The 22,264-nt window shown below is 30.3% G+C and overlaps 1 protein-coding gene across 3 annotated transcripts; it reads left to right on the top strand.

The window, feature by feature from the left end:
• Nucleotides 1-11: 11 nt before the first annotated feature.
• LOC139512596 (mitogen-activated protein kinase 14-like) lies at nucleotides 12-20,320 on the top strand. Of its 3 annotated transcripts, XR_011662311.1 has the most exons (13): nucleotides 36-298; nucleotides 2,454-2,583; nucleotides 4,654-4,712; nucleotides 5,527-5,638; nucleotides 6,518-6,547; nucleotides 7,146-7,193; nucleotides 8,935-9,049; nucleotides 9,464-9,535; nucleotides 11,860-11,939; nucleotides 13,111-13,189; nucleotides 14,091-14,264; nucleotides 16,367-17,024; nucleotides 19,024-20,320. XR_011662311.1 is itself a non-coding variant. In XM_071300325.1 (12 exons), exons 1-12 carry the CDS (start codon nucleotides 177-179, stop codon nucleotides 16,405-16,407), a joined length of 1,062 nt encoding a protein of 353 aa, XP_071156426.1. In that variant the 5' UTR covers nucleotides 12-176; the 3' UTR covers nucleotides 16,408-20,320. The 3 variants fall into 3 exon arrangements, 2 of the variants coding, with proteins under 2 accessions (XP_071156426.1, XP_071156438.1); XM_071300325.1 differs by having other exon boundaries at nucleotides 12-298; nucleotides 16,367-20,320; XM_071300337.1 differs by lacking the exon at nucleotides 7,146-7,193 and adding an exon at nucleotides 7,063-7,110 and having other exon boundaries at nucleotides 16,367-20,320.
• Nucleotides 20,321-22,264: the final 1,944 nt, after the last annotated feature.

Below are 22,264 nucleotides of genomic sequence, written 5' to 3' on the forward strand. Positions count from 1 at the left end.
ACTATTTTCCTACTGATTGGGCATAGGATCACATTCAGCTGCGTCAGACAGAAGCTTGAAACTATTCCGGAAGCAGTGCCTGAAATTTTGCAAAAAGTAGACTGGGTTTTGCATCTAAAAACAATATAAAAAGTACACCTGCGAACAAAAAGTGTTGCAACCTACAAATGAACTAAATGTCTACCCTTCATTTAAAGGACGGATTTTATAAAATCGAATTAAATAAGACTATCTGGGAAATTCCACAGCGATACCAACTTCTGTCCCCTGTAGGGGCTGGGGCCTACGGGCAAGTTAGGTATGTATCATCTCGATGCACATGTGGAAATTTGTATGCAATGCAATATGTGCATATGATTACTGATAATACACCCATTTTACAGTCTGCTTATCCATTTTTAAGTGAAATTAAACAATGAAAATCTGCTTCCTGTTTACTTGGTTTTCAAGGTTGCATTGTAGTCAACATCCATCAAAATAATGAAATAAAGGGTATCAATCATGCAACAGGTGTTAGGAAGCTGGTGGAACGTAAACATTTCAAATAACTGAATGAGTTAAAGCTGATATTTTCAAAATTTACATTTAAATAACTAATTCCTGCTATCTTTTCAATACCTTAAGGGGGATTTTATCATTTACAAAATGTATATTCATTTGAACCTATTGCATCTCCTCTTCATGTCATTAGCGTTTCAAATCTTTTTTTTGTGGTTTTGAATGATTAAATATGTCTTTTAGTGTATTTTTAGCTTATTTGAATTCCATATTCTATGTATTTAGTTCTTGATAATGGGTATTTCAAGTGTCAGGTGACTCAGGTTTATTTAGGCTATGGGGGAAATCCCTCACAATCAGGAAAGCTGGCAGGTTTCAAAAGTTTTAGACAAGAATGTATATATGAACATATTTATATACAAATATTTCAGATTTTGTGTGAACTTTTAACAAATGGCATAGTACATGTATCAGTACATGTATTTGATAAAGATAAACTGGAAAGTGAAGTTAAAGTGCTTTTGTTATAATAATTAATCTGTCAGGTTTTGGATACATTTATTCATACTTCCTGAAGTATGATTTGTTGAAAGCAGACATAAAAATTATTGAACAATGAACGATTTTGGAGATTTGTTTCATGAAGTGGTAATACATAATATAGCATGGGTATTTCCACATAGATACAAGGTTTTAAAACTGATTGGTTTTGGAGCTTATGGATGTGTTTGGTATGTATTTACTAATGTAAGGCCTCAATAGAACCTAATGCTGAAACAGGCTAGGATCAACTGATATGATAGTCCAGCAAATCCAACTAGCTAAATTAATGTCATGAACATGTTTACATTTGTTACTTTTTTTCTTGAATCAAACTACTGTCATGACTGTCATGAGGTAAAAAAAAAAAGGGCAAATTATGAATGATGTATGTTTTCTATGGTTAAAGTCAATCAAAATCTGAAAGATTGAGTTTTATTTACAAATGTGTGTGTGCATGAACATAAGCAAAGTATAATTTTTTCACTGCAAAGGAGTAGGTCCGGTAAGGACCGATTTTGGCCTCAAATTTCAGGTTCATCTGACGAAAGATTTTGACCACTTTTTAAACACTTAAGTGTCTTTTTTATTTGAATTAATTAGTTTATGTGAAAGATTTTAACAGATTTAGTCATTAAAACGATCCGATTCAAGCTGAAATATGAAAAATCTACCAATATGCCGAAAAATGTCACTTTTCAGATGGTTTTTTGGTAAAAATGAAAGTGGCCGCATCCGTGTTTATCCTCAACCTTTATATATGTTATGTATTATCATAAAATACAACTTACATTTCAATATTAAGGATGAACACGAATGCGGCCACTTTCGTTTTACACGAAAACCGTCTAAAATTTAACTAAAATGCTAGAATTATGAGAATTTCAGTAATTTAGCATGACTTAATGGTGCTAGTACCGGATATATGTGCATAGTATTGTCAAAAACAGCCCATATTTATGCAGCAGAAGCATTCTACTGTCCAATAAATAACTAAAGGTTTACATTTTAACAATTATGTAAAACTGCTATATTTTGGGGCCAAAAAGGGGTCTTACTGAACCTACTCCTTTGTAATTAATAAGATCTCTTCACATGTATATGTAAATTTGATTTAAAAAACTCTTTCTGGTAAGATATCAGTATTGATAGGGCACTTTGATTCAACTCCCTGTTTTTCAAAAGGTAAAACATGAATATGGCAGGGTTGTAAGCCATAGTGTTGTCACCTCCAATTGTCAGGAGTCAAAAGGTCTTGCAGTGAATGAAGACTACCAAGCATGAATTTTTAATCAAACTTGAGTGTACTGTATCTACATCAAACATGTAAAAGAACACAGTTTAGCTGAGCACTTTTTTGGTGAACAAGATGTTTATGAAGAGTCCAACATTTATAACTCTTGTTTTCATTTTAGCTCGGCCCTCGACACACAAACCAATATAAAAGTTGCTGTAAAGAAATTAGCCAGACCCTTCCAGTCAGTCATTCATGCCAAACGTACTTACAGAGAAATTCGTATGTTAAAACATATGAACCATGAAAATGTAAGTACATTTGTTGTCAGGGATGATATAAATTGCCCATGTTATCCAATGAAATACATTTATATTTTATAGTGTTAGTGATGCTGAATGCTCTGGGTAGGCATGACTTTTGTATTTTGAAATTTATTACTATATTTATATATGTGAATTATTTAATGAAACATTTGTAAAAGATAAGTGAAAGATACATATTCCAATTGAATATTCAAAATCGTAAGTTTAAAACAAACACTGAACATGCAGTGGCAACAACACAGAAGGCAGATTCCAAAAAGAAAAGAAAATTTCCGTCAAAAAGAACAAATTAAGAAAAATAATACTAACTGTTATTTGAATGATAATATGTGAATGTTTTATTGATTAGTAATGTTATATAAAGCAAGCAAACCAATTATTGGATATGATTGTTTCCATTAAAAGTAGAAATGATCACAACAAGTTGAAAAATGTGAAATGTTTGACAGAAATTACTTCCCATTTTTTGACACAAGGTTCATGTTTTACAAGGCTTTAAGTTGACACTGGTATAATGGTTTTTATTAGTGTAGTTTGATTATTCAAACATCTCTGATTCCAAATCTTTTGCTTTTCTTTTGTTAAAAACATCTGTGATATGTATTTTTATTTTCAATTTGAAATACCTTACTTATTAGATGCTCGTCTGTCAATAAATGTTATGATAGCAACAGGTTCATAAAATCTTGCCACATCATTGTAGGTACTTATATAAGCCTGTTAAAATTGTATTTCATAATGTACATTATACATACACATTTTGGATCTTTCAATTTACTTTATTTAATCAATAGTTTTATCAAATCTGTTGCTAACATAATTTCTGTCAAACTTGTCATTTTATGTTAGCACGATTTGGATGTGCTACAAATTAGAGTTATCTGTCCTGGGTTAAAATCTTTTTAAATTTCAGGCAGCAGTATTTTGCAGGAGTTCTTAATATGACTTTCAACTAGGATAAGATCTCCAATGTTGGTTAAAAATCTCAAATATATATTGTCCGTCAAATTTATTTATGTTAGCACAATCTTATGTTAGCAACAAGTCCGTCCAACATCTTATGTTAGCAACACTATTTAGTCCGTCAAATTTTATGTTAGCAACAATAATGTCCGTCAAATTTTATGTTAGCAACAAAGAAGTCCGTCAAATATTATGTTAGCAACAAAAAAGTCTGTCAAATGTTATGTTAGCAACAAAAAAGTCCGTCAAATATTATGTTAGCAACAATAAAGTCCGTCAATTTTTATGTTAGCAACAACTTAATTTCTGTCAAATCTTATGTTAGCAGCATTGTTCATGTCTGTCAAATTTTATGTTAGCAACTCCAAGATAATCCTTTTTAAAAGTTATTCCAATTCCTTTTTTATTGGTGCAGATGTTCAGGAATGTTTTATTCTAATTTGCCTTTCATATTAAATCAAGATATACATCCAAACCTTGAAAATATCAAGATTTTTTGTGTTGCTAACATAGGAATTTTCCGTCAAAATGTCTGTCAATTTTTTATGATAGCAACATTTTTTTAAGGTGGTCTTTATTTAAAAAAATATAATGTGAATAGATCTATTTTTTGTCAAAAAGTGTTTACTTATATAAGTATAACATGTATTCCAAAACAGAACTTCATTGGTGTTGATTTTGTTAAACATAATTTTGGAAACTTTTCAACTTTCTTATTTGGAATCTGCCAGAAAACAACCACAAGACAAATAACAGTATATATATAACGCAACATTGTACGTATGTATTACCCCTGAATGATGGTACATTTGTGTATATGTGTTTATATACATGTAACTTATCTATTACAAAATGGTACCTGAAAATGGAATCCATAACAAGTTTCCAGCAAATTCTCAACACTTTTTAGGTAAGGAATAGATAGAACAAATGTTGAAAACTCACAATTACAGTTTACAGAGTATTTAGACAAATACACAATACATGTTTCCATTGTCATAGTACATTTCTTTTACATTAGTCATTTTGCAAGTAATCCATGCATTCTGTGTACTGTTTAATAAATTGTCAAACTGCTTTAATATTTTACAGGTTATAGGTTTATTAGATATTTTTACACCAACTTCAACATTGGAAGATTTCAACGATGTGTAAGTATTTCTAGGAGCTACCAAATTATTTGACAGGAAATTTTTGAATGTATTCTTTCATACTTATATACAATGCATTAGATTTATCTTTTTAATTTTCGATGATATATATAGATTCTACCACTGCATCGAGTGTAATACGATATTTATCCACTCGAGACAGTTAAATTTTCAAATTTAAAAGGCGAGGCTGGCCGAGCGTTTTAAATATTTAAAATTTAACTGTCGAGAGTGGATAAATATCGTATTACACGAGATTTGGTGGTAAAATCTGTTTCTTTAATGATTTTCAAACAATACGCAGGCAAACTTATTCCTTCTTTGCGACTGATCTGCAAAAAGATGTGTTCTTTCTATGTGACATCATCAGACATGATCGCCTTTTTTCATGCCGTCACAATTGGAAATTCAGAGGAAAACAAGAAAATTTGATGTCACAATTAGATTTTAACCAATGAAGAACTGAGATCAAAGAACCACACGTTGATTAAATTTTTTTTATACAATGGGTGCAGAAAGGGATAAATTGACGAAGAATTAGAGAAATATAGATATATATATATTTAAATAGTGGCCATGAGTGTCCACTCCGATTTTTGAATGGAATAAATGAATGAAATTAGAGTATAGCAGCAATTTGCCTATCAATTAATTTTCAAATGTACTGAATGCTGTATATAACCAAGTGCCAATAAACGAATGAAAACAAAATGTTTAATATATGAAGAACTCTATTACAAAAATTCATTGATGACTAGAAGAAGTAATACAACACTTTATTTATGATATTTATGATATTCTTTTCTTTTTTCAGCTACCTCGTCAATACCTTAATGGGTGCAGATCTTAATAATATAATTAAAACACAAAGACTTAGCGATGATCATGTACAGTTTTTAGTTTACCAAATTCTTAGAGGACTGAAGGTACTAGAATATAGATATTTTTAGATTTTGAAATTCTTTGAACAATTTAGAAAAAAAAACATGTGTGGTAATTTCAGATTAGAACTTTTTAGAGCATTTTACATTTATATTGATAACATTGAATTAACAGCTGACATTGCAAAACTCACAAATACCTTCGTTGGTGGGAATTTTATCTATTTAACAAGGGATAAAGCCACAATTATGTACAGTTTGTTTACAGTTCAATCTGAGTAAGGAATACATGATGTATGGTGCAGAGATTATGGAAAAGTTATTTTAAACTAAATTTTGTACATTTTGTATTTTTCTAGAAGAGTACAGAGAGGAATGCTGAAAAATTCTAATGTAAAAAATAATTCGAATAACAAAACTCGAAAAAGAAATCAAAAGAAGGCAATAATTAGTTAACAAAACAAGTACTTACAAAAACATGCACACAAATAGCAGACTATACTGAAAAGGAGGTCTTTGACAGTAGAAACACATCTTAAACTGTAAACCATTGTAAACTGTGCTGATTATCCCGGATGTCTTTTTGGGGGCTATTTTTGGCCATGACACTATGACTTTAAATATGAAACTTAAATCTGAATCTAAACTTTGATAGTCTTTTTGCAAGGTATTTTTTGTTTTCATAGTAGTTCATACAAATCTGCTACAAGAGTGCTCTTGAGTGATAGCCTACCCTATCCTGATTGTATTTACATACAAAGATCATGGAGATATAAAAATGAGATTGAACTGTCATGACTGTAATATTGCGCATTTTGATTGAAATGTTGGAGTAAAAAAGATTTTGCCATCACAGACGTTTTGATGATCATGTAGCATAAATTTGTAAACTGTTAATTGATATATATTTTTTCCTGTTTTCAGTATATACATTCAGCTGGAATTATTCATAGGGTAAGTGTTTTGCTCATATACTAAAGACATAATTGAAGATGGTAGATTTTGATCTGTTAATTGCACCAACAGAGGAAAAATCTAAAGTTATTCTACTAATACTTGATACAACAGAGGGAAAATCTAAAGTTATTCTACTAATACATGATACAACAGAGGGAAAATCTAAAGTTATTCTACTAATACATGATACTTTTACAACTAATACTTTACAAATGCTTAAAACAGTTTTAATTATAAAAAAATAGAGTTCAAACCAGATATTATTAAAGCAATTTGTAGGACTTTTCACAAATTTTATACTTCTAATAATGATTAAAAGTTACCATTTGTTGTACTTCTTAATTAATTGATCATGCTTTAATTGTAATGTTTGCCATTTGTTTAGTGCCAGATAAAAATGGCTGCAGATTTTTACCTTAGATCTGTGTCGGACATCTTAAAACAGCTGTTTTATGTTATTGTCATTCATTTATATAATATATTTGTTTTATGTAAAATCTTATCATTGACAGGACATGAAACCAGCTAACATTGCTGCTACTGCAGACAATTTACTTAAGGTAATTAAAATACTCTCTGTTACACTTTATTGTAGGACTTAAAGCCAAGTAACATTGCAGTTAATGAAGACTGTGAACTGAAGGTAAAAACTATGTCAGTGCGATGTTTTATCCTTGCCTGTAACCATGTGTTATTGTACGGTACATACTTTCCTTCACTCCTAAGTGTCCTGCTTAGTATATCCAGTTTCACTAAGCAGGATATTGAGTGAATAATTGTTTTACTATAACTTTTCTACCTGTTAGAGTTAGCATGAATTTATTGAAGGTGTGAGGTTTTCACTTTTTATATTATATTTTAGATACCAATTTATATAGAATTATCTAATACACTAGATAATTTTTCAAAGCATGTTTATTATACCACCTTAACAACCTTGACTACTTTTGAGTTTCACACAGTTTATCAATGAAATGTGATCAGTACAAATGTCCTGGGAGTCATTCAATTTTAATTTCCACCTTTTGGTGAATTACTGAAAAAGATTAAAAGCAGATGTCCCCTCAGATACATTTATTCTAAATTTATTCCAAATCTATTTTTGTTATTAAAAATAGCAACCAGAGCATAGAAATTTCTTTTTGATTTGTTGATAGTTGCTTGTTTCATGTCCAGTGGCATATATTTTATAAATATTTTATAGCATGTTTCAGTTATTTTGTTCATAACAGCCTTGAACATGTTGAATAAATTGGAATGAGTAATATCACTAGAAATATATTTGTGGAGCACTGAACAACTGTTGTAACTTTGTTGTCTGATGATCAGTTTATATCAGACCTCTTAATGTTACTTTCATGAACAGAAAGCATACAAAAATCTTAATGTTTTAAAAGTGACTAAGCTAACTGAGTATTGCAACTTTGCGGAGTATATAGGTTCTTAGCAGGAACACAGTTTCACATTGTTGTCTCGGAAATATAGAGTTAATCTTCGCCTTAACTTGTTTATCAGTTGAAATCAAAATGGCATGCAGTGTTATTATGAAGTACTTCTGACTGACTTAGATTGTTACTTTATTTAGATCATCCTTCTTATATATATGACATATGTAAGCACTAAGATTGTTTAAGAAATATATAGAAAAAAAATTCTGTTTACACAGTATAACACTAGCTATTTATTGTCCTCTGCAGTGAAAGTGTGTAAGGAAAATATAACTGCACCTGTCCAGATTGTAAGCACATTCACATCTACATTGTCCTAGGTTAATATCTCTAATGGCTCGAACAAACCTAAAAAAATAAGTGCAGATCAATTTTGTTTAAGAGTTACACCCCTTGCCTTGTTAACGTAAATTTAATGGAAAAGCTGCATGAGCACTCTTTAGTCCATATTTGTTGTACTATTTGTATGTCAAACTTACCATGGATAGTGATGTTTGATAAGAACAAACATTTCTCATACAGCTGCGATTGAATTCAGAAATTGTATACATTTATTGTTAGGTTCACAGACACTATAAATTTCACACAATTGACACTTACTTGTTTTATGTTGACTTTGTTTCTCCTGCTTGTTTTAATGTATTGATGACTTCATGAAAAAGATTCTTCTAAGATCTAAGGTGTTTTAAAAAATGTGTGCACTGAAAGATTTGAACAGATTTAAGTTGGTAAGTAAATTGAAATAGTTTAAATGCATCATAGTTTATAAGTCAATTTTAGAAACTAAATTGTTGGTAAATTATTGATTTCAGACATTTAAAAAATTATAAGAAAACATATATGTATCAAAACTTGCATTTGGCAACTTTGTAACATTTGATACTAATAAAATTGTGAAAAAGAGAATTTTTATTTGACCCTTATGACTTTTTACAGATCTTAGATTTTGGTCTTGCTAGACATACAGAAGATCAGATGACAGGTTATGTGGCTACCAGATGGTACAGGGCACCAGAAATTGTATTGAACTGGATGCATTATGGACAGACAGGTATGCATTATATATCGTGTATATAAGCTGGTTATTACCATTCATCATATGTATGACCTATTTGTTAGATAAAAACACAAAATCTTAGTATTTGAAATGTTAGATGTCATTCCTCAAAATTGTTAGAAATTGTAACTGATTGATAATTGATAATGATGTTATGATCTTGATGTAAGGGTTAAAAATTTCAAATAGTACAGCAATTAGAGATCTGTAAAGACCTTGTTTGATATATCTGTACCTCCCTTTCCCTGTGATATCTGTAAATGATTACATATTGGCTTTACCTATTACTTTTTTTTTTACATTGTACATGTTCATTCAAGATGTATTTGATATGTAATCTGCCTTTTAATATATTTTATAAAGGCATTTCACATCTTTCTTTTAAGCAATTTTTTTTCTTCATTTTAGTTGATATATGGTCAGTAGGATGTATAATGGCAGAAATGCTAACAGGAAAAGCATTGTTCCCTGGAAATGATCGTATCCTTTCTTTGTAAAAAATTATATATTGACACATACATATTTTGTTTTCAGCATTCCAAAGCTTTATTAACATTTCTGTATGCATTGATGTAAAAGTTTTCATTAATCTTCAACTAATATTTTACTAACTCTTCTCTAACCATACTTAACTTTACCAGTTGCATGTTAAATTTACAATGATGTAATTTTTAGTCTCATTAATTAACAATCTGTTTACACTAGTATTGCTTTTTTCCTGAAAGGAGAACTAAACCTTCAGACAAGGCAACAGAAAAGAATGTGTGCTATTTCATCAGTTTCCTAGCAATAAAAACCCACATTGTTTTGATTCAATGAAAGATGTGTATGGGTAATTATAATTTGAAATTTAAACTGCAAAGAAGGAGATGAACATGCATTGTTTATGAATGGACTATAATTGTTTTTTGGCATAGAATCTGAAATGCATTGAATGGTGATACGTTGCCTTGTGACTGAAAAAAAACTTTGCTTTATAATTGCTTAAGTTAATAAATGATAATGCAGAGAGTGTTTAAATGTAATTACTACAATATATCCATGGTACAAAGAGTGTATATATATACAAAAATTTGCGAAAGCAAATTTACAGATCTAACATTGTTGGGTTGATGTTTAGACGAGTTGTATATATATATATCTATCACTCCAACTTGAAAAATGTATTTGTCATCCTGGAACATCTGTCCTCTGTATTTTGAAAAACTGAATGTACAGTTAAACCATAACTGAGTCTTGTCTGCTAGGTGTTTCATAGTTATGAACTAATTTCTTCATGTAAGACATTTTAAACAGCATCAGAATGAGAGAAAAGTCCATAGTCATGAAAAAACTATGATATCATGCATGAACAAACTTTTTTTATTGTTCTTAGTCAGTAAACAAATCAGTGATTTATCAGCCTCATTTTGATGATAAATCAGTTTTTGACTTTAACATTCTAAGACATTCACCAATTGAGATTAGTACTAACATTAACTGGTACACCACCACAGCATCTTCTTGATAAAATCACTGATGAAGATGTGAGTTACTAACATTATTTGCATGTGGTGTTGTCTCCCCTTTTGTTTGTTATCTCCCTTATGTTGAAAAGCATGAAAATGTTTACAGATTAATTTTTTGCTCTTTTTGTTAACTGTTCATTGATTAAGTGTCTTCTCTTATTTTTTCCACGTTTATTTCAAAGTGTTATATATGTTTTTGGTGGAGGTTCTTGCTCTGTTTTTATTCAGTATCCCACAACTAATGACTTTTAATATTAGGAGGTATGTAGACTGAAAGGATCAAGGTCTGTAGTTAAAGAATCTTTTTATTTGGTGTTAGCTGCATTATACATATAGTTGCAATGCTTGCAAATGTAAAAGAAATATGTTTTGATAATCTTAATTACTAAGACCATACTGTTTTAATAGTGATTACTGTATGTCTCTGCTGTTTATCATTAAAAATCAAAGGCTGTTGGTTTTAAAATAAATAAAAGTACTAATAGATTTTGAAATGTGTAATTCAGATTTTTGGTTCTAGACTTGAAGATATGCGTACCATGTGTTGGCCTGATGTTTAGCTTGCTTTATTTATTAAAATATAACATTCATTATATTATAATTGCAGATAAAAAAACAGTTGCATTTTAGCTTATTACTTGGAAAGCTAGAAATATGTGTTTGTGTATTGTTCATTATGCATATTTTTTGTTTGTTTGTATTGTTTCAACTTCCCTTGTAAATAAAATCAAACTGAAAAGTACTTTTTATATTTAACCTCCCGAGATCAGTTAAGGTATTCTTAAAACATTCTGAATAGCTGCTTCAAGTTTCCAAAGTTCAACAAAATGAGAGATACAAGCAAATTTTGTAGAGCTTGCAACATGTTGATGCGTTGTCTAGACAATGCCGTCCTACATTCCTAGGGGTCAGCATTTTAGGTTCAGTTTGTGGTTAAGATTTGTTTAACATCAATCACTTTCTCAAACCTTCTTGGTATTCTATGAAATTTGGACTGAAGCTTTTTTATGTACAGGGCAAAATTTTGAAAATGTTTATTTTTTTCTCCATATTTTACTGATAAAAGGGACTTAATTTAGGGAAAAAAAGGGGGGGGAATTAACATTTAGATACAGTCTGGGATTCAAGTTTTTCTGACATCAATAACTTTTTCATTGAATTTTATGCAACTGTGGCTCAAGCTTTTAAATGATTGAGAGATAATGGCGGAAGAAAAATTGTTGTTTACTTACTGTGTAGAATAAGAAAATAGAAAAAGAATAAAAATATGTTAAACTGTCCTTAACAGAGTTTTAGATATTGATCAGTTAACAAGAGTTCTGTCCCTTGTTGGAACTCCTAGTCAAAAACTGCTTGACAAAATATCTAGCCCAGAGGTAAGAATTGTCTTGTTGATCTAGAGATTGAATTAAAATGCTTTTACATATAATAAAATGCATGGATGTGTATGAATTTATATTTAGATATTACCAATGTTGTATACATGAATGCATTTTGATGTAGTGAAAAATGAAAAAATTAACCTAAAAAGGGCAAAAAACTGGGTCAATATTAACTCATTATTGACTGAACAATTTTCCTGTGATACAAAATTCAACATGACACTTTATCCCTTAAAAACTTAAGACTGACAGAAACTTCAGAAATTTTGTTTTGGATTTGGCGGTGTCTCTATGGTCATTTATCAAACATGCAAATTTGTTGAGAACCTGAAATCTGTAGTAAGATGTTACAGTGGAACATAGATTTGTATTAAACCTTCTGGGGTAAATATGTAGCCACTCTTTTAAAAGCTGTTTTAAAAATGTGAATGATATACTGTAGAAACATTAAATTTTCGTGGGGTTCAAATTTCGTGGTTTTGTCTCTATGTATGATTTCATTGGGATTTAATTTCGTGGTTTTCATTTAATGAAAGTGATATTGTATGATGGTTAAATTTTCGTGGGGTTTTTAATTTCATGGATATATTTTTTCCACGAAATAAACAAAATTAAATCCACCACGAAAATTTCTGCTTTTACAGTATATATATCTACTATTGATTAATGAACTCAGTAAGAAGCTAATGCACCATTTAAAATCAAATATGAAAATTTCAATGAAGTACATATTTTATTTAGGCTTGTATGCAGACTCTGGTCAAAGAATGAAATCATGTATACAATTTTTTCCCTCAATCCACAAAAATTGGCACCAACACAATTTTTATTTCACAGTCATTTATTATTTGAAAATTAAATTATAATCAAATATTGACTTCATGTATTCAAATGTAAAAGTAAATTCAAATGTTTCAGGTAGCTTTTACCCTCTTGGTCTCAACTTTTGGATAAAAAATGTATATATTTTGAAAGATTATTTCCTATTTTAATGACAGGTGAGACTTTTTAGTTCATGCCCAAATGTCTTAAATCTTAAAGTTAACTTCGTGATTTGGTTCTATTTTTTAGTAGAAAGGTGATAACTATGGGAAAATATTTTTTAAATTGTAAAACTAGTTTGCAATGAATAATTTAACGTAAAATGCTTTGTGCCTTATTTCAGGCTAGAAATTATGTTGCCTCAATGCCAAAATGGCCAAAGAAAGACTTTAGAGAAGTTTTCATTGGAGCGAATCCTCTTGGTATGTATGTCTGAATACTCTTCTCAATAGCCAAGCTATATGAAACATACCTAAATTGAACCCTTTTTAATAGATAACCAGTCAAAATAGAAGTGTCGTTACTGAGTCCAAGGTCCGAAAATATGAAAACACTACCTCAGTTATATGTGGATAAATCATAGCAGTTTTGATTTTATTAGTCCCCTACTAACGAAGTCGAAGGGGACTTTAGGTTTGCACTCTGTCCATCTGTCTCTCCTTCTGTCAGTCCTGCAAATCAGTTTTCCAACCTTTTTTTATTCATGCTTCAAGATATTGATTTAATAATTGCTACATTGTTTTATCATGACAAGTTACAGATCAAGTTCGAATTTTGTTCCGGTCTGATGATTTTGTGCAGAGTTATGGTCCTTGGACTTAGAAAATTCACTTTAATTATCAGTTTTCCACCTTTTTTTTTCGTCATGCTTGTAGATATTGACTTGATATTTCTTATATAGTTTACACCATGAAATGTTATAGATCATATTAGCATTTTGTTCCAGTACAATTAATTTTTAACCAGTAGGGGACTATGTATTGCCATGCAACACTCTCAGAATGCTTGTTTATTTTTATTATTACCCTGTTAATTTCAGTGACGAAGAAATTATTATCAAATCTTTGTGTCTAGAATTTTAATTTCTAGCTAAATCTTTCTTTTCAATTATGTGCTCAATATGTTTATTTTTTGTCTAAAATTTTTGGTTTCGAGCTGTCCTGATGAAAGTAAATCCAGAAAAGCACATACAATTTGTATCACCTTTAGATAGATGTGAAGCATGTATCAATGAATCATGTAGAAAGACAAATATTTTGCACGTCAAATACCCTTATCAGTGTCATTATTTGTCATTATCATAATGAATTAAATTGATTTCAGCAATTGATTTAATGGAAAAGATGTTAGATTTGGATTCGGAGACTCGTGTCACTGCAGAAGATGCACTTGCTCACTCATACTTAGCTCAATATTCCGACCCCAATGATGAACCGACAGCAGCACCATTTGATCAATCTTTTGAAAATATGGAATTAAGTATACCTGAATGGAGGAGTAAGTACTTAACTATTCTGAAAAAGGAAAATCAATTTTACCAGTTTTATGGGAGTTATTGAACTTTAACCTTTTTTCGCTATTGTACAACAATCAAATTTTCCTATTCTGATTGACAGAAACTCTCATACTTAGTAGAATTGTTTGCCATAATTTGCTGTTGACCATATTGTACTGTTATTTGACAATTTTGACAGGAGTTATGAGACTGACCACAACAGTTTACTTGTTTACATTCTGTGGCACTGTTGACAGGAGTTATGAGACTGACCACAACAGTTTACTTGTTTACATTCTGTGGCACTGTTGACAGGAGTTATGAGACTGACCACAACAGTTTACTTGTTTACATTCTGTGGCTTTGACAGGAGTTATAAGACTGACCACAACAGTTTACTTGTTTACATTCTGTGGCACTGTTGACAGGAGTTATGAGACTGACCACAACAGTTTACTTGTTTACATTCTGTGGCACTGTTGACAGGAGTTATGAGACTGACCACAACAGTTTACTTGTTTACATTCTGTGGCACTGTTGACAGGAGTTATGAGACTGACCACAACAGTTTACTTGTTTACATTCTGTGGCACTGTTGACAGGAGTTATGAGACTGACCACAACAGTTTACTTGTTTACATTCTGTGGCACTGTTGACAGGAGTTATGAGACTGACCACAACAGTTTACTTGTTTACATTCTGTGGCACTGTTGACAGGAGTTATGAGACTGACCACAACAGTTTACTTGTTTACATTCTGTGGCTTTGACAGGAGTTATAAGACTGACCACAACAGTTTACTTGTTTACATTCTGTGGCACTGTTGACAGGAGTTATGAGACTGACCACAACAGTTTACTTGTTTACATTCTGTGGCACTGTTGACAGGAGTTATGAGACTGACCACAACAGTTTACTTGTTTACATTCTGTGGCACTGTTGACAGGAGTTATGAGACTGACCACAACAGTTTACTTGTTTACATTCTGTGGCACTGTTGACAGGAGTTATAAGACTGACCACAACAGTTTACTTGTTTACATTCTGTGGCACTGTTGACAGGAGTTATGAGACTGACCACAACAGTTTACTTGTTTACATTCTGTGGCACTGTTGACAGGAGTTATGAGACTGACCACAACAGTTTACTTGTTTACATTCTGTGGCACTGTTGACAGGAGTTATGAGACTGACCACAACAGTTTACTTGTTTACATTCTGTGGCTTTGACAGGAGTTATGAGACTGACCACAACAGTTTACTTGTTTACATTCTGTGGCACTGTTGACAGGAGTTATGAGACTGACCACAACAGTTTACTTGTTTACATTCTGTGGCACTGTTGACACGAGTTATGAGACTGACCACAACAGTTTACTTGTTTACATTCTGTGGCTTTGACAGGAGTTATGAGACTGACCACAACAGTTTACTTGTTTACATTCTGTGGCTTTGACAGGAGTTATGAGACTGACCACAACAGTTTACTTGTTTACATTCTGTGGCTTTGACAGGAGTTATGAGACTGACCACAACAGTTTACTTGTTTACATTCTGTGGCACTGTTGACAGGAGTTATGAGACTGACCACAACAGTTTACTTGTTTACATTCTGTGGCACTGTTGACAGGAGTTATGAGACTGACCACAACAGTTTACTTGTTTACATTCTGTGGCACTGTTTAAAATTGCTGAAATACATATTCAGAAGAGAGTATCAATAAAATTACATGAATATTAAATTCAAAATAGATAACCATATTTTTTTAACAATAGACTTACACTTCTATTTATCAAAAGCAATGTGAAAATATATTTGCATCTAATGATTTAGGACAGTGTTAATAAAGAGTCTTGTGTAGAGGAAAAACATGTCTGGTGTTTTGAATATAAGCCTTTGAATATGGGCATTAGATTAGTTATTTCTTTTGGTGCATCACAACTGTATGTTCAACATATTATTTTAGAATAAGTCTAAGACACTTGAATCCATGTCGATGCTTCATATATTTTATTTTACAGATATATCTTGATTTTTTTGTACATAATTAATGTGTTTATCACTTACAATTTTCTTTAATGAAGTTTTTTTATTTATTTCAGGGAATTGTTATGAAGAACTCCAGGCTTGGAATCCTTCCTGAGTTATAAGACAAACGTTATAGATATTTTTATGTATATTGTTAGTTATTGTTAGTCGTCAGAGTGCTGTAAAACTCTGTGATGATCAAACATTTTGTATGATGTATTCATTCTGTCATAGGGCAGTTACTTAGTGCTGCTATTTCTTACTAACAATTTAATGCTTTTGTTTAGATATATCAAAACTGAATTTGCATAAAGTTTCATATTGAAAATTTCTGTTGGGTAATTATTTTCACAACACTATGAAACAGTTTTTCATTTAAAAAAACTGATTAAATTTCATAATAGGACATGTAGGAAATTATGGTCAAAACATGACCATGTCATCCATTTAAAAACAGTTATTTGAATTTAAGATCAAAAGATCAAGGGGCGAGCGAGTGATCTTATAGGAAAAATGAAACCTCGTCTTGAGATATACCACATTCCAAATGGCAAAAAGGCAATAAGCAGGACAAGAAAAATATTATGACAGGATTTTTTTTTTTTTAATTATCCCCTGAAAATTATATCTATTAATATCCAGTTTTTGTGGTATGCATGTCTTTTTACTTATTTGAAGAAGAAAAAATGTAGAACAATAAACTATATACTGTATTGTGAAAAAATTCATGCAGTATAATGAATCGTTATTTAGATATGTATTTTTGTTTTCTTTACAGCATTCCAAACTTTGCTAAATATTGGCCTATAAGTGGCCTTTTGATGCTTTTTATGAAATTAAGTTTTGAATTATTGAATTACTTTTTTATGGCATGTTTTGTTTGAGTAATATTTTATTTTATGTTTGATTTTGTCAAAATACTGTATTGACTGTATTAAAGCAATTTTTTCTGTCTCTCAGATAGCTAATTGACACATCAAAATTCAACCACTACTTTTTGGGGTAAAAGCTGCCAAAATATCTGGTGTGCAGTATTCCTTAAAAAAAAATTTAAATTTGATTTGGTAAAAAATTTGTATTTGTGTAGGTAATAAGTGCTCCAAAAACACATTCAAATTTATTTAGATAATTTGTTTCAGGAAATCACCACCAAATCTCATTCACACTTTTTTGCACATAACAGAATGTAATTATTGCACTAGAAATTTTTTGGGGAAAACTGTTTATGATTATTGCACAATAGTCATTTCATTCTCATTTTTTTAATTTGTTTTTTTCATTTTCAGAAATAAGAAGTTATTTTGGGAAAGTTATGTATTTAATTTTTTGAAATTTATATGTGTCTATCATGATTGGCAGCTGTTAGAGTGTACTTTGATAATTTACTTTAAAGTGGCAAACAACAGTTTAGAAAGAAAATCTGAAATATTCAGAAATCTTTTAATATTTTTTATATTTTGCATCCTATGTTGTAGACATATCTATTAGTATTTAAAGTTTTTGATGAATAAGTAATGGTCATAATTTTTTTTTACATCTTTTAATGTTTGCAAGAAAGCATGGTAAAATATCCCTTTTATATATGTACTTTCAAAATCTGCCTCAAATGTTTTAATCATTCATTTGTAGGGTAATGTTTCATAAGATAACTTTATTTTCTTCAATATTTGCTTATATAACTAATAACAAAACTGCATTCTCTCGTTTCAAGATGCTTCATAAGTTTTTTTTTGTCAATATTTCTATGTTTTAGATTCATTTTATCATCCTGTATTTGCAAAAGTACAGATATTCGTTTGAAAAATATATTCAATCCCATTCAAAAAATCTTCTATCTTACAGTTTATGTATATCAGGGAGTACAATCATTATGATTTACTAGAAAAAAACATGATATAAATGAAACTTCCTGCATTAACTTCAAGCTTCAAAAATGGTAGCATGACAAAGAAAAAGTATTTTATAATTACGTTTTATTATCCTATAATTGTTGGTTCATACAATGCATTGGATTTTTCCTTAAAAAATGAAAGGATTTATAATACAATAGGGGTTTTGAAAAATAAGAAACTTGCAGACATTTAATATTTTTTTCATCAAGACTCTTTTCATAGTGATTAGACCCTTTGTATATGTAAACTAGAGATGACACACTTAGTCTAATGGTATATATTGTTAGTAAGGTTTGTTTATCTGTTTGTTTGTTACACGAGGGGAAGATGAAGATTTACACATGTTTAATATAATAGTTCAGTTATTGCTGTGCAATTTGTTGATAAAAAAATTAGAAAATGTGCAAATTTATATGTATCAGTAATCTTTTGTTTCATACCATACATGCTGGTAGTTTGTAAGTTTGTTCTTTAACTATTGAAGCATGAACAATTTTGTTGAAAAATTAAAAGTGGTAAAGAAGCAGAAATTTCGCATCAAATGCTTAACCTATATTTAGGAAATATTTTCTTTACTATTCAACAAAAGAGAATCACCATTTGTAGCAGAGATTTATGAAAAAGATCTATTTAACATGCATGTCGGGAAAATTTTAAAAAATATTGCTTTTTGACTCTCATATAGTTCTTAATTTTTTTTTTTCATATGGAGAAGTCTTCACAAAGTTGTAAAACTTACGTTTGAACTGTTTATCTTTGAACAGTAAAATCTGTTCAATTTTCATGAAAAAATTACTAAAATAAAAATCTCTAGTTTGTAAAGGATTTGCCTATCTAAGATAACATATTTCTTTTTTAATTTAGCTTTACCATTTTGAATATCTCCATTATATACCAAATTTTAAAATGCTTAATGAAACATTTCTATTACTGCCTTATTTGTACAATGTATGAAAAAAAAAGTATACAGTATATTTGTTTATAATGTTTCTGTTATGTACATTAAATATATTATCTTATGGTTTAGTTTTAAGACAAATACATTTCATTTGGGAGAGATGAGTAAATCAAATATCATTATGAATGTTCTTATCTAAAAATGCCTGTAAACGTCCATTTGCCAATTTCAAATTTGTTTTTGATTCTGTTATTACAAACTTTTTATACAAATTGCATACCTTTGTTAATCTTAGACTTTTTCTTTACCAGACAAAATTGGCTTTTGACCACACAAGCATGGTAAGATGAAAATGATATATCAGATATTTAACCAATTTTTAAGGAAAAAAAAACTTCTGAAAATGTGTGGCTTATCAAGAAATTAAATGAATTTAAAAGTTTTGAAAACTTAGGTTACACAGTACACACAAATAAATTAGCTCTTTTAGTTAGCTCTTGGTTATCAATGAAAATTTATGTTCTTTCTAAGGGAGACAACTAAAACTGGATCTGTAATTACAGGGTCAATTACAGGAATTGGCAAATAGACTATTTCAGGCTACAAAACAGTTAAAAACTAAATGTGTTCATTCTTTTTCCACTATGAACAATATTTATATATGAAAATGTTGAAGCTTTAGAGTAATTTTTATATGCTGTATTTGTATTGTAAGAAAGATGCAGACATTTATTGAATGTTAAAAAATCTTGTTATTTGTTGAATGATGCACTGTGGTTAGATAAGTATGCAATCTTTTACATTATGGAGGTTCACTTAAGATGAATTAATTTAATACATGAAATACGTGTAAACACTGATGCATTGAAGTACTTTGAAATCTTGATTGGTTCACAAAAATATATGTAGGCTTTGCATAATATTGGACAAAGTTTGTATACTTGATAATCTGATGTAAAAAGTAAAAGTTAATAATACAATTCAAAGATGACTATCATTATCAAATATTTATCCTGCTTTAATTAGGAACTTACTAGTAAGAGTTGAAATGAAAATTGGAATTTTTAGAGATTTTTGTCATTTATAGATAACTACATTTAAAGTATGTTGCAAAATTGAATTGATATGAAAAGCTTAATGGGAATGAAATATCTGTCATTGACAATAGTTCTTATCTATTGATATGCATCATTGTATTTCTTGGAGAAATAATGCAATTAAAGCAAATAAAAAGAAAAGTCTTCATTTGAAGTTTTATTTCATAAATACTGAAGAAGAGTTTCTACTGTAATTGATAACATATGAATTTGGAGGCAATTGTAATGTAATGGATACCATTAGAATGAGCAAAGTAAATGTAATTTGATAAATTACTTGAAGAGTATTTGAACCTATCCCTGGTCAGTATGGAAACACTGAATACTGATTTGATGCTACCCTCCTAGACTAACAGTCCACTCCCAGTGGTATTTTGAATGAAAAGTTGACAAACTTTATCAATTGTGTGCTACCAAACCACATTTCTGAATGTAAAAACTGGCAAATATTAATAGTAAAAACACAAATTATCAGGTTAAAACTAGAAATTACCGATTGAAGTTTTATACATGATAAATACTATACAGCATTTACCTGGTTATTGCCATTTATATGGAGGGGTACATTGAAGCGAACTGACAATCATTGGCAAACAATTTCTCCTATATGTTAATATGATAGTCCAGATAACTAATAAAAAGATGGACCAAATATTGTGTAAATGTTGTACCACTAAATGACTAGGTGAACATGCATCATTTTAGTATTTAGGCAATACACTAACTGGTAGCCATATGTCACTTATCAATACAATATTATATAGAATTGAGAATGGAAATCGGGAATGTGTCAAAAAGTAGAGAACAGTCCAATACTAAGAATGGGTCTTCAACGGAGGGAGAACATCCCTCACCAGAGGCAGGCTTCAGCTGGTTTGGAACAATAATGTATACTTAATTAGCCAGATGGATGCCACACTAAACCCTGAACAGGGTTCGACACTAACGCTAGCCCGCTAGCCCGAGACTAGTCACTTTTAAAATGTGACGGGGTTAAACATGTTTTGTGGAATCTCAACCCTACCAACAACCTCTAGTCAATGTTGAATAAACGTATACACGCAGGAAAATACAGTTGTTTTTTGTGCTTCTTTGTTAAATATTTGTTTGTTTTGTTCTGATTGAGATTGTTACACAGTGATTACTGCTGTACCCCTATTTTGACAATTTTACCTATTATGTCTGTTTTGTTCACGCATCGTTGTAAATATTACGGAAATTGATGCGACTGTCATAAAAGTGTGATAGGTATAGCGCTTTAAAACCAGGTTCAATCCACCATTTTCTACATTTGAAAATGTCTGTACCTAGTCGGGAATATGACAGTTGTTGTCCATTCGTTTGATGTGTTTTATCATGATTTTTCCATTTGATTAAGGACTCCCTTTTGAATTTTCCTCAGAGTTCAATATTTTTGTGATTTTACCTTTTTTTTGTAAAGAAGTCTGGTGTCAGAATAAGTTACAGAAGAAACTTAAGCAAAAAGACAATGATTATGAATTTATAAAGGACAACAAGCAGTTTCTTATGTGCCACCTACAGACCTCAATTAAAGTGGTCAAACGATTATGTCTTCATCATATAAAAACTAAGCTCAATCCCTTCTGTTAGTTAGTTTCGAGTCATCTTACATTATATGGAAAGAACATAACCTGTAACAGGCCAAAAACTGGTTATAAAATGAATGTGTTAATATGCGATGTGAAGATTCCATCGAGTGATTCTATTAATTTAAAAAAAAATGCTATCTTAAAAGATTTTACAACAGTATCATAACTATATTCCTTCTGAATACGGCTATTTACAGGATTGGTTAGCTTTTGAGTTGAATGACAATTGTTTGTGCTATGAATATAATTTTACCATAAAAGATTTGATGTGAAATACTGGAACATAAAGATGTCTGCAGGTTGATTTATATTTATGAATGATGTTCTTGTACTGATGATAAAATTTAGTCCTTGGTTGTTTTACGTGTTCGTTTTTATTTCTGTGGTTATCATGTCGAAATGTACTATTGTATTGTTTATTGGTGTATTTCTCTGTCCTAAATGTTTTTGCATTTACTTGTACTGTATTCCTGTC

Source organism: Mytilus edulis, chromosome 1 (genome assembly GCF_963676685.1).
Source record: "Mytilus edulis chromosome 1, xbMytEdul2.2, whole genome shotgun sequence".
Lineage (NCBI taxonomy): Eukaryota > Metazoa > Mollusca > Bivalvia > Mytilida > Mytilidae > Mytilus > Mytilus edulis.